Source organism: Babylonia areolata, chromosome 9 (assembly GCF_041734735.1).
Source record: "Babylonia areolata isolate BAREFJ2019XMU chromosome 9, ASM4173473v1, whole genome shotgun sequence".
In the NCBI taxonomy this organism is placed as follows: domain Eukaryota; kingdom Metazoa; phylum Mollusca; class Gastropoda; order Neogastropoda; family Buccinidae; genus Babylonia; species Babylonia areolata.
Window position 1 is genome coordinate 47,346,352 of NC_134884.1, and position 14,499 is coordinate 47,360,850.

At 39.6% G+C, this 14,499-nt stretch overlaps 2 protein-coding genes across 2 annotated transcripts in view; both read left to right on the forward strand.

The window, feature by feature from the left end:
• The window catches only part of LOC143285547 (uncharacterized), a 7,973-nt gene extending 622 nt beyond the window's left edge, over positions 1-7,351 (forward strand). The window contains exon 2 of the mRNA XM_076592910.1: positions 3,146-7,351. Coding sequence (XP_076449025.1) covers positions 4,094-5,890 — 1,797 coding nt within the window. The 5' untranslated portion in view covers positions 3,146-4,093 and the 3' untranslated portion in view covers positions 5,891-7,351. The remainder of the gene's footprint in view (positions 1-3,145) is intronic.
• LOC143285548 (uncharacterized) overlaps positions 1-14,499 on the forward strand; it is a 288,677-nt gene that overhangs the window by 246,830 nt on the left and 27,348 nt on the right. The window lies entirely within an intron of this gene.

Sequence of the window (14,499 nt, forward strand, 5' to 3'; positions counted from 1 at the left end):
GTAGATCAGTGGTTGAAAGGTAATTTTACAGTTTAGTGCAAGGCCTTGATCTTTGATCTTCATTGTTTATCGTCGGCTGTCATAGGATATACCTTTATCGACGAGGATGTGCCGCTTGGAAAGTTATACTTATCTACAATTGGAAACGGCGGCAGTGAAGATTTTGTGAAATTCAGTATGCGTAGATAAGCAACAAAGTTCTAATCAAGTGTGTTCTTTTTTTCCCTTTTAATACCATATATATATATATATATAATAGAAGAATAGAATATGTCTTTATTACCAAGTGTACCAGGGTCACAAGGAATATTGGGTGGTGTGGGGGGGGTGTAGTACATAACAAGGTACGAACATAAATCGAGAATCATACACAAACACAGATACAGTAGAAATTAGGATACGTACAAGTGCATATCAGTCTAAAAACTTGTGCATATTCACACATGCACACACTACACACACTCTCTCTCTCTCACACACACACACACACACAACACATACACACACCCACACACACACACACACACACATACACACACACACACACACACACACACACACACACACACATGTTTGAACAGAAGCCGCATATTACATGTGGATGGGGCTGATGACTAGATCTTCAGGTAGATGGTTGTTGATTGCACAATTCTATTTATCATACTGGATTTGTTCAAGAGACAGGGCATTGACTGTTTTGGGGAAAAAGCTATTAGCATTTTTTACCGTCGACCAGAGGGGAGCATCTCGAAAATCCCAAAAGCTGGATGTGATTCTTCCTGACTGATTTTGCTTTTCTGAGTAGCTGCTTATAATATAGATGTATCCATAATTCTTCCCCTCAAGACGAAATAAACAGTGCTCACAACAAAGGGCGTGGACGTTCACTCCGTCAGTCACTGAGAGGAGTGGAAGGGAAAGAAATGTGGATATTGCCCATTTCTTCCCCTGTACTCTTTCTGTTCAGTTTCGTTTCGAAGATGGAAAAGAGTTGTAACAACATCAGCATGGAGAGGAAATACCCTTATTCAATGATTAGAAGAACAGAACTAGTTGTAACACCTATGGATGGAAAACCAAGAGGAGTATTCAAGGATTAAGAAAACTGGTAACATGTCTAAGTAAATGAATCGCCAAAATTCTCATGCTATAGCCAGTATAATACAGAAAATAGAGCAAACACAATAAAACATGATACTGATAGCTTTCACACCTTGGGCATTCTGTCTTCCCAGAATCCCTTATGACAACCAGAGTTGTCAGAAAATGTGAAAAACCTCTGCCCTTGACCTTGTTCCAGGCACTGTACTTTAGTTTCAGTCATGTACTTCATGAACCAGTGGAGTGGAAGTGTATCATTTTTCTGTATAGCGAGTACAAGTTTCCCCATCATAACCGTCATACATAACATGTCATCAGTACACACAGGTCTACACTTTTCTCTCTCTAGACACAAAGTGTACACCACAGTCTTACTTCTTTGGGTAGCACTCATCCCAGCTGATTTTCATTCATGCTCATTTGGATTGTGTGAGAAGAAAAATTGAGATTAGAATAGATACATTTAGACAGAGATATATATACTTTTATGTATAATGATGCATCTGTAGATATTTTACATATATATATATATATATAAGATATGTAAAATATCTTTACAGAAACAGATCGAGGAGAAATAGACAGTGAGGTCATCATGTGAGCAGAGCATGAAAGACCACAAAATTTGGAGGCAATATGGAGTATTCATAAGGTGCTGAATGAGAGGGTGAAGTTGAAAAAATAAACTGCTTTGGATTAGAAAAAAAAAAAAAAAATTCAGTTTTGAGACTGTGACAGGACTGTAGTTAAATCATTCATGATATTTTCCTGGCATCAACCAGGCCAGTGAGGTACAGGCATCTGCAGTGTTGGTCAGGAAATTTGAGCTGCTCTGTCACAAAACATATAACATATCCATGAAGTGAATGACACTCCTCCTGCGGTGTCAGTTTTCCTATTGAAGCTGATGGCACATTGGACAGGAGCCTGTCACATGGCCTGGGGTTCAAACCAGTTTGAAGTTATTTTGTTTTGCTTTGTTCTGTTGTTTACTTGGATTAAAGTAAATAAACAATAACAAAATAACAGTTTTAACTATGAACTGGATTTTTTTTCAGTACCTTTAGTTTCTACATATCATTATTCCTAACCCTGCCATGTTCCATGTCTTCAGTTCAGTTTCTGGCTTCATGGTTTTATTCTGGAACCTGAAAATGTCAGTTTATTCCAGAATGTTTTTGTTTCATTTCTGTTTAATCTGGTCCACATTCATGCACATTATCATAGTTAGTCTCTTTTCCACTAGTGTTTCTTTTGTATTCATGGGCTGTGACTCCCCATGTTTTCTCAGTTACGGGTCGGATTTTACAGGGCTCTTCTTACCCAGTCATGTAGGTTGGGGAGTGAGGGGGAAAGTTTGTGTCACCGCTTCCCGCAGCAAAGCGGGCATGGATTACATGGTCTTTAACATGGGTATTTGCTCTTCTGCATAATATGGGTATTTGTTCTTCTGCATGTGTACACATATACAGGGGATTAAATGCTAGCAGGCCTGTGCACTGCACACTATGCATGTTGACGTGGGATACTGGAAAAATGGACACCCTTAATCCACCATCCCAGCATTTGTACTTAATTGGGACCCTCGGGTGGGAAAAGACCAGTGCTCTGACCACTAGCTGTCATACACCCTGAAGTTTCTTTTTTCAAATCACATAACACAAAACACAGGTAATTCAGAATAAAGTGTATATTTATGTTTATATTTCATATTAGAATGAGAAAGGACTGAAACACACATTCACACACACTAAAGTACGAACACATGTGCACACGGATGCAAGCATGAACATACATACTTATGCATGCACACACACACACACACACACACACACACACACACACACACACACACACACACACACAGATATATAAACATCTAAATATATCTGTGCATACAGTGTGCACTGGTTTGTGCATGTGTACATGCACATTGTGTGTGTGTGTGTGTGATTGAGAGGTAGTTCACTAGTTGATTTTGTTTCTTCATTGCTTTATCTATTCAGCAGCCAGTTTAAGTCCAATTATCTCTGTTGTTTTCCAGATTTCAAACTGGCACAGTCAGCAGTTCTTTTGGGGGTGTGGTCTGCCACTCTACCACTACTAATGGCCCACCCTACGATTCACCCACCCCAGCCGGGGTGGGTGCAAAGTCTGTCGGGACACCAAGCAGACTTGCAGTGCCAGCAGCAGCAGACAGAATTACAACCAATCTGTCAGCCCCACTTGCAGCACCAGCAACGAAAGGAATGCCAACCAATCTGGCAGACCCAGGAAGATCCACAGTTGCTGCAGTACAAGTCACAACTGCTTCAAACCCGACCACAGAAAGTGACACCACTTCATGATGTGGTATCACGATTTCCCTGCGTCTTCGAACTTCAAGTCCCGGAACTGCAGATGCTACAACTGAAGACCAACCAGTGTCAGTTCCTACAATCTTGTCCGTATGGCCATGGGGATGATGATGCTCAATTCTTGGCAGATGCGCAGAAAGCATACATTTCTGTTCTAGCAAGTATTGGCACACTCTTCGTGGTCCTGCAGAGAACAAAAAAGGGGCAGCGTTCAGAGAATCGTGCAGTGGAGAGGAACGGAGGTTCGTCTCCCAGCATTCACAGCGATTCAAGCGTTTCTGGTAATTCCGTCATTCCCAGCGTTCACAGCGATAACAGAGATTGGTTCTCTCCCAGCGTTCACAGCGATCACAGAGATTGGTTCTCTCCCAGCGTTCACAGCGATCACAGAGATTGTTTCTCTCCCAGCGTTCACAGCGATAACAGAGATTGGTTCTCTCCCAGCGTTCACAGCGATCACAGAGATTGGTTCTCTCCCAGCGTTCACAGCGATAACAGAGATTGGTTCTCTCCCAGCGTTCACAGCGATCACAGAGATTGGTTCTCTCCCAGCGTTCACAGCGATTTCAGCCAGACAGAGTCTGGCCAGCACAGCGATCTTTATTTCCTGACGTCAGGAAAGCGTTCCATTGACAATGAGCTCAAGGTGCCAGTGCCCCTTTTCGGGGCCTTCGGACACTATCTTGGGGTGCCATCGCGACCCCATATCCAGTGAGAAAGGGTGGCTGGATTTTGCGGTGCGGGAACTGTCACGAGTGGCAGCAGGAAAAGCCAGGGGTCAAGAGGCAGTGTGGCGCAGCCAGTGTAAACCTGCGTGGTGGGACTGTGCTTGCCGACATCCCTGGAAAAATCCCACCGCCAACCCAAAAGACTCAAAGGACACTCTGAGAGAAAAATTTGAGTGCCTGGTGCAGCATCTGAGGAAAGTAGGGCAGTTGCCAAAAGACATGGAGAAGGAGATCGATCTGTGGGAAGCAGATCGCAAGCCTGCGGTCTTCTTGATGACCTCCTTAAGCAGCCTGCTGAGACAAGCCAGCAATCTACATGCCTTAGTGGAGGATACCTGTCCCAAGATAGAGGAATCAGGCACTTCAGTAGATACTTCTATCCTAAGTGACTTGCAGAACTGTTTGACAGCATGTTTCAATAGACTGGAATCAGCTAAGAGCATGGCTGACAAGAGAAACCAGAAAGAGAACACCTCCAAAGCAGCAAGAGGCACAGGAAGCAAACGCCAGCACTGTGAAAAATCTGATGTTTCCCAGCCACCCTGCAAACGCCCAAAGCAGTCCTCTTGTCCTTCTCCCTCTGCTTCCCAAAGCCCCATCCTTGTCCAGCCCCCCTCTACTGCCCTGACCTCTTCCCAAAGCCCCATCCTTGTCCAGTCCCCCTCTACTGCCCTGACCTCTTCCCAAAGCCCCATCCTTGTCCAGTCCCCCTCTACTGCCCTGACCTCTTCCCAAAGCCCCATCCTTGTCCAGTCCCCCTCTACTGCCCTGACCTCTCCCCAAAGCCCCATCCTTGTCCAGTCCCCCTCTACTGCCCTGACCTCTTCCCCATCTCCCACTTTCATCACTTCCTCAACTGTCTCTCATGCGCTGACCAGCCCTGACCAGTCCAGGCTGCTAATGGCTGCCCTGCAGAAACAAATCCTTGAGAAGCGGTCCTCAAAATTTCCTCCACTTCACCAGGCCCCCAAACCCCAAGTGCCGTTAAAACCCAAAGCAGTCCCTGTCCCTTCCAACAGAACAAAGGGTGATCAGGGGGTAGGGGTCCTGGGTCAGAAAAGTGTTGCTACTATGCTGCCATCACCCTGTGTACCTGCTACTGCCTCACAGCACTCTGTTTCAAACACGGCCGAAAACACAGAATTCAGAGACTTTTTGGAGCTAGATATAGAAAGCAACGCTGAAGATTCAGACTGTCAGTTCTTGAACGACAGTCAGTTCTTGGACAAACTTCTGTTGGAAAACTCCCCTGACGTCATTGTCAGTGACAGCCCTGCAGCTGTCTCTCCCACTTCAGACCCCACCCTGGTGTCCTGTCTGTCACCAGCTTTCAGCAGGCTTCCCTTCACCACCAACAGTGATACTGATAGCACAAAAGATTCAAACCATGACCCATTGATTGGTCACTCGCTGTCCACCGGGCGGTCTGACAGCTCCCCTTTCGATTTTGGTGTGGATCCTGAGGCAGTAGCAGGACAGGTGGAGAGTGAGCTGACAGAAGGGGGTACATGCATTGGCACTGCTTTGAGTTCAGGTGTGGGGGGCATGGACAGAGGTCTGCAGGACACAGAAGTGGTCAGTGATTCAGGGTACAATTCAGAGTCCTCGGTGGCAACATCTCATAGAGAGTCCCTGGACTCTGACCTTGCTGACCTTGACAGTCCTGACCTGGAAGCATATCTGAAATCTTTGGATCATTTTTGAAACTTCTGATAGAGAAAAAAAACCCAAAAAAAACTAGTTCATTTTGTTTTCAGCAAAAGCCAATTTCAGTCACCAGTACATTGTAACAACCCAGATCAGCTTGAACTGGGACTGTGGACCAGATTTTGTTAAAAATAAGTTGGGAAAAGTTTCTCTTGTAACGGAAAACAAAATAATCTTATTCTTTGTAACAAATTATATTTAGAAACAAAACATTAAAAGACAGCTGGTGCACAGAAGTTCTTACACACATATCATGTGTCTTCATAGATTTCAGAGTCAAGACGCTTACAATCCTCTTTTTGCTTTGCAGTTTGCTTTTTTTTTCTTTTTTTTTTTTTAAGAATTGCTATTTGATACACACACAGTGATCTTGTTATGATGTCACAGCTGTCATTACTTAATACTTTGGAGGTTTGATTCTGGAAAAAAAAAACATTTCCAATTTCCAGAACGTACAACAGATATTTAGTTGGATAACTCATGGGACACTAAAGTTAATTTACAAAGCCTCTTGTCCTGTGTCCCTCACACCTGAAGTGGTTATTTTTTGTGTGATTTTTTTTTAACTTCATTATTGAGAATGCTTTCCATCCAGATGCGAGTTCCTCAGATGCTGTTACTATCTCTTTTCATGGAAAAGAGTGTAAATAGATTGTAGGTTTATTCCCACTGTAGAAGAAAATTTTGTATAAAACTTCTACTTTTTTTTAACACCCATATTTTAAGATATATGACATGTATCTTATTGTTTCTTCTTGTGTGTGTTGGGTGGAGAGAGTGTGTGCATGTGTATGGATATGAATGTGTGAATGCGTTCGTTTTATTACTTTTTACGGTGTTGATGATGAGGGTGTTGTTGTTTTTTTGTTTTGTTTTTTTTGTTTCAAAACTGTGTCAAAAAGTGAAATTCTTTCAAAATGTTAGATTTTATTTTCCTGTTCAGATTGGAAGAAAAATTTATTTCAATTTTCACTTGAAATTTCTGATAACTTTTCTCTGCATGATTGTATGCTGAGGTAAAACTTTGACATTTCATGGCTGCATAATACATAAAGTGAAAATAGAGTATGTCAAATAAGAATTTATCACACTTTATTTCTTTTCTTTCTTTTTTTCTTCTTTTTTTTAATAAATTTTTTTCTTTCTTTCTTTCTTTTTTTAATGAAGGCAAATGCTGACCTGCAGAAGTGCTTTTTAAAGATGGCAGCTATAGATCTATGTTTAGTTGAGAAGTACTTTGAAGGATAAAGTTCCCCTTCTTTTATGATTTATAGGGAGTTGAGGTCCACTTTTCCATTATTCATTTATCAATTATATGAGGTAAAAAAAAATCAGCACATTGCACTAGTTTCATTATGTTTTTTTTCTCCATGACACTAGATTGTGTGAGTTGTTTTGCTGTTACCTACACACTGTGATTTGATTTTTGGCTTACTAATTAAATATTACTCAATAAATCGATGGTATTGGGGTGTCATTTTGATGGTGGATGTTTGATGAGTGCTGCTGTTTTTTGTTGTTGTTTTTTACTGTGTTGACAAGGCAAGTCTGTGTAAATAATCGTAAGTGCATGTTTATCGCATTACGCATGTTGAGAGGTAAAAGTTCAAGGTGACCACTTTGTAGAATGGAACAAAATTGGCAGGTACAATGACGCTTGCATCTTGATCTCTTTTTTTTTTTTACCCCCTCCCTCCATTAAACTTGGTTTTGTGACTGACCACAGTGAGCGTTGGACCTCATTATGATTTAAGGTCAATGTCACAACATGGCATGTTGGTACAAAAAAACATTTAAAGAGACAGGAGACATGTGATAAGGTCTAGCAACCAATTATCAGGCTTTATTGTGGACAGGATTGATCATTGTCAGAGCCAAACTCCTACAGGGAGACAAAGTCAAAGGTCGAGGTGACAACATGGCATAATGGGGAAAAGATAGCAGACCGCAGGTGTTGTTTTGTTTGTTGTTGTTTTTATCCCATTTTCATCAAACACAGTTCACCGGTTGGTCATGATGACATACCCTTTTGTAAATCAAGTCAAAGTAACTCTAACTCCCCTTCTTTCCCCATACCCCTTTCCCACTCCTCCCACACACCATCTCCCAAACTGGTAGCTTGTTCACTGGATTTTTTAAAACAATTTGAGATGAAGCTATCCACTCATCCACAATAACCCACCAACCCTACCCATCTCCATCCCTGCCCTTGCTTTAACTGATATATTGTAAGTAAGGAAGTACTACACTGTGGCAGAGTCCGTTGCACATTGGACTTGATCCGAGTTCCAAGCCCTGTTTACAGCATACTGTTATGTCCTTTGTGAAGACACTTCGCTCCCGTTTTCCTCGCTCACTGCAGGCGTGAACAAACCTGATTTTGGTGTGGGAAGGTTAAAATGTCGGAAGGAGAGGATGGGGCCCCCCTGCCTTCCTATTCTGAGCCATAGGTGCTGTACATGAATTCACTGCCCTTTGGTTGTAAAAGGTTATGGGATCTTTGACCTTTTTGTTTCTTTAAAGCAAGTGTTTGGTATATCAATCCTAAATACATTTGCGAAATGTATCAAAATCAGCTGAAGGAACAGCGGATTGAATATGCCATGCATGTCCCAAGTGAAATTCAGGAGAACAGGGAGAAAACCTCATTCTCCTTCCAGAAGTTTCTCTTCTGCATTCACCAGCTGCAGAAAAAAAAATTACACACACAACAAGATGCATCTCCATTTAAAAATGTTTGCATTCTTTAGCCCAAACAAAAACAAAAAACAGTGTCTTCCTGAAACTATTTCTTCTGCATTCATGAGCTGGAAATAATTAAAAGAAGTAAAAAAAGCATCTTCATCCAGAAACGCTCTCTCCTGCATTTAAAAACAGCAGCTAACTGAATAATGATTGACAAAAAATTTTCAGATTTTTTCTTCCGTATTCATAAAATGTTTTTTTCAGAAACACACACACACATACACACTCACACACTCACCAGCACATGCACACATCACACACACACACAAACCCACACAGACTCATGAACACTCACACATACACACTGTCACACATGTGCACATGCACACACACATATACACATAGAATCCCCAAATTCAAAGAAGCGAATTGAGACAACAATGGAAATAAAACATATTATTCATCAATTGACAAAACAGGGTATTAATATAACTTTCTGTTGGGTACCTTTGCACTGTGGAATATCTGTGAGTGGGTAGACCAAGCAGCCAGAAGAGCAGCACGTAATTTTGAAGGAGCAATACAACTTGACATCCACTTAGATCTACATGAATGCTTTAGTAGTATAGAAAATATATCTAGAAATCGATTTAAGAAATTGCTTATCGATTCAAATAATCATTATCACCAGTATTGTGTAAACATGAAGAATGCAGCTAATCCCAAACATTTTTCTAAATTTGACACCAAGAGCACATTCAAGACAAATCACAAGTCTAATGTATAGAATTCGTTTGAATGCCTTTCGTACAAAATTTTCTAAAAATATAAAATGTATGTGTGGTAAGCAAATAACTGTAAACCATCTACTCATTCATTGTCCTAGCATAAGACAGTTAATTCCAAAAGATGTAGTTGGTGACTTGTTTACCAATATTCCATCAGCCACTGAAAAGATTTTGAATGATTATTCATTGCTTACATTGTTTTCGGAAATTTTAAACTCCAGTCCAGTTGGTATCCTCCTTTGATGTATTCTAATTAATGTCACTATTTATATTTACATTGCTGTAAGTTAATACTTGTTGATATGCATACATATATTCTCCTTCCTATGGCATCTCATTCATTACACACCACAATCTCTTTAACCTTTAATTTCTTATAATGTACTTTTTCTCTACTACATAAGATGAACACTTTCTTACACTAATATTCACATGCATTCCCTTTCCTTTATCCACTACTTTTCTCCTTTCCGTCTAATAACACTTATAGTGAACAGACGTTAAACTGAAGAAAACATGTGCGGGTGCACATGCATCTATTCCAACCGCCCTTCCCTCTACCCACTTCTCGCATCTTTTTCTTTAGCAGATTTGAACTAAAACACACACAAAAAGAACCCCCAGAAACTTTTTCATCTGCAGTCATGAGCTGAAATCAACAACAATAACACCTTCCAGAGATTTTAATCATAATAAGTATCACCTTTCATGTTTCTTCTTCTGTATTGTAAGCTTGAAAAAGGAAAGAAATATTCATGTAGTTTTCTTTTGAATTCATTTCCTCTGAAAATAAATTCAACAAAGAAAGAGGTCTTATTTCTGTGTGGTTTTTGTTTTTGTTTGTTTGTTTGTTTTATTGTTGTTGTTTTTTTGTTTGTTTGTTGTTGTTGTTGTTTTTGTTTTTTGAATGGCCAAACCAAACTGCAACCACTGTTCCATACTCTTTTTTTTTTTTTAATTTTCGTTATAAAACACAAACATTAAATACTTGAATACATGTTCATGTTTGGAAAGTACAAACACAGGGCTATATTGAATATATATATATATATACACATCTAATATATGAAATGATCTTGCTGTCTTTGAGTCCAAGCCCCACACCATGCAGATTCCACAAACATAAGCATCACAAATGGTAAACTTTATAAAATAAAAATAGCAGTGTTACATGTCTTTGAAACTTGTTATAATTTTGCCATATTCCAACAAAAATTTGGAAAATCATAACCACAAGTTTTAAAGACATGTAAATACTGCTGTTGTTGTTCTCTCTCTCTCTCTCTCTCTCTCTCTCTCTCTCTCTATATATATATATATATATATATATATATATATATCAGTGTGTGTGCGTGTGTGTCTTCCCCCAAACATACAAACAAGCCTATGAACATAGGGACAACAATACATACAAATGTAGGCCTCCAATATAGATACATATATACATATATGTGTATATATATATATACATTTATGTATATATACATAATTGTGTGTGTGTGTGTGTACATGCAATATGTATGTGTGTGTGTGTAGATATATATATATATAGATAGATAGATAGATAGATAGATAGATAGAGATAGATAGATAGGTATGTATATATATATATATATATATTTCGTTTAGATGCAAACACACACACACACACACACACACACACCGCACCGGCACACATCCACACCCAGCAAACACTTTATGCGGAAGAACAACTGGGTCCATTCTATTATATCACTTCAGTATTATGACTTCTCTAGCCACGAACTTCTCTAGCTTGGGTCTAGCGCGTGGCACTGACGACACGGCAACAATCGCCGGGACACGGGAAAGGTGAAACTTGTGCTGGCCACAGACGGCCATCAGTTGACTTCGAGAGAAACTGATTAACTGCTAGAGTTTATTTGAAGATGTTTCAAGGTGAGAGACAGACAGACAGAAACACGGAGACAGAGACAGAGAGAGAGAGAGAGAGAGAGAGAGAGAATGGAAGCTGAGAGAGAGAGAATCAGTGGATTGAAGCTGCGGCGCAGCGGTAGTATTACCAAAAAACTCCAAGGCTAAAATTGAAAATTTTGTACTTCCTGGTTATACAGGTTTTACAAACAACAAGGGAAGAGGTGTCAGTCTGTTCGTGCGGGAAGGGTGGGAGGTGTCCAGGATTGTAGAAATTGAAAGGATCTTTTCTTCTTCAATTTTTTGTAAAATATCATTACCTGGTAGTAACGAGCACATCATTTTTGGTGTAGTGTACAGATCCCCCAACTCAGATTATGAGGATCATGCTAGTGTAATTAAACTAATAAACTATGTATTTAACAGGTTTAAAAACAAGGTTATTGTCTCTGGAGATTTTAATTATCCAGAAATTGACTGGCAAAATGTGATAAGTTGTAAAAATGAGGACCACCCAGCTACGAAATTTTTGGATTGTGTTCAACAAAATTACATTGTACAAATGGCTTCCGAGCCCACTCATTATAGAGGTTTACAAAAACCTAATGTGCTAGATCTGTTGTTTACTAACTCTTATGAAAACATCTACACTTTGGATTATTGGCCCCCTCTAGGGAAGAGCCACCATTCTGCCCTCTACTTTGATGTTCAGATCAAGTGGGAACATCCATCTGGTCACTCTGTGAAATATCAACTAGATAAAGGAGATTACGAAGGCATGAAGCATTACGTAGGTGAGATAAACTGGGATAACCTTTTGAAAAATGAGACATCTGTGGATGAAACCTGGGAACTTATTCATGATGTAATAATAAAGTCCATGAACAAATTTATTCCAAAAAAATCATTCAAACAAGGACCCTCCAATAAACAAAGACGTGATCCCATTCCCCAGTCACTTTTAGATAAAATTCATCAAAAGCGTAGAGCCTTTAAAAAATATAAGAAATATCCCACTTGTGAGAACTATAAAATATATGCACGTGCTAGAAACCAGGTAAAATGGGAGTCAAGAAAAAACGTGAAAGCTAAGGAAACTAAATTAGCTAAAGAATCTAAGCATAATCCAAAAGGATTCTTCCGTTATGTTGCAAGTAAAACTCTGCCAAGAGAACAAATTGCTAATCTAAGAAAGGAAGATGGTACCTTAACACATAATGACTCAGAAAAAGCAGCTGTGCTAAACAGATTTTTTGCTAGTGTTTTTACCGAGTAGAGTAACGTAAATGTCCCAGAGTTTTCATGTAAGACAGAGGTTACTGAAATTTCCAACGTGGAGGTCACAGTTGAACAGATGAAAAAAGCTCTAAAGAGCCTAAACCCATCAAAGTCCCCAGGACCTGATGAGATACACCCACGAGTATTAATAGAGCTTGCTGAAGTTATTGCTCACCCACTTAAGATCTTGTTTGATAGAACACTAGATAAGGGTGCAATACCAAAAGCTTGGAAAGAAGCAGAAGTACGTCCTATCTTTAAGAAAGGTAACAAAAATTCTGCGGGTAACTATCGTCCAGTCAGTCTAACATCAGTTGTCTGTAAAGTTTTTGAGGGTTTTATTCGAGACGCTCTCTGCCAACATTTAACCAAACATGATCTGTTATCTAGAGAACAGTTTGGATTTACCAGAGGGCGCTCGTGTGTTACACAACTACTTGTTACATTACAAGATTGGTTAGTCATGCTAGATGAGAAGGTACCAGTCGATGCAGTCTACCTTGATCTAAGGAAAGCTTTTGATACAGTTCCCCATCACAGACTCATGAATAAACTAGGAGGCTATGGGATAAAAGGCAAGCTACTATTGTGGATCAGAGATTTTCTAAATGGAAGATCACAGTTTGTAAGTGTAAATAGTAGTAAATCATCAAAGGTTAAGGTAACTAGTGGTGTACCACAAGGTAGTGTTCTTGGCCCAACCTTGTTCATATACTTTATAAATGATATGCCTGGTGAGGTAGATTGTAAAGTAAAAATTTTTGCAGACGACACCAAGGCTTACTCTGCCATCCGAAATACAGAAGATAGAGATCACTTGCAAATGTGTATACATAATCTGGTTAAATGGACAAATACTTGGCTGTTGCAATTTAACAGCGAGAAATGCAAAGTTCTGCACCTTGGAAAGAATAATCCACAGTATCAGTACACAATACAGGAAAAGGGGGTAACTCGAACAATGGATAGTACAACAGCGGAAAGAGATCTAGGGATCACGATGGACCCAGAACTAAGCTTTGAGGCACATATAAATAATATAGTGAAAAAGGGAAATATAATTTCTGGTCTTCTTGTGAGAACTATAACTAATAAATCTCCCGAAATTATGGTTCCATTGTTCAAAGCTCTGGTTAGACCCATTATTGAATATGGAAACTCAGTATGGTGCCCTTACCTTAAAAAGCAATTAAATATGATTGAAGGAGTTCAACGCAGATTTACCAAGTGTATAACTAGTAATACTATTAGTACTCGTGATCTCAGTTATGAGGAGCGCCTGGCTCTTTTTAATATGCCTAGCCTTGAGTTTAGAAGATTAAGAGGTGATCTCATTGAAGTATATAAGATCATGCACAATATTTATGATCCTTGCACCACCTCTTCATTGTTTACTATGGCTAACTACGATAAAACTCGAGGGCACAACTTCAAAATAAACAAAACTAATTTCGTAACTAACCAGTTCCGCAAGTTCTTTACTAACCGTATCATAAATCTGTGGAATAACCTTTCCTATGACACCATCAATGCACCATCGGTAAACGCCTTCAAAAATCACATTGACAAAAAGTTTAAGAACCATGTATTTTCCACAGAGTTAAATCTTTACTGAGCTGTAGATAAATATAGTATACACTATGCCAGATTTAAACAAGGGTTTGTTCACAACAAGTGATCCAAAAGCACATAAATGGACACTGATTACGAGGGCAAAAGGCTTTTAGCCTATAGCCAAACATTTCTGTGATTCTGTGATTCTGTGGTAACCGTATCAATTAAAAACACGCGATAGCGTAACTTGACTCAAATTGAATCAAGCAAGCAGTTAAAGCAGGTATGTCTAAATTGTAGGCTACCATTCAGTTACGACAAGATAAAACCTCATTACAGAAAGAGGGAAGTAAACCTTTGAAAAGGTGTCATGATGGGAGGTGAGTCAGTAAAGGTGGCAGGGCGAAG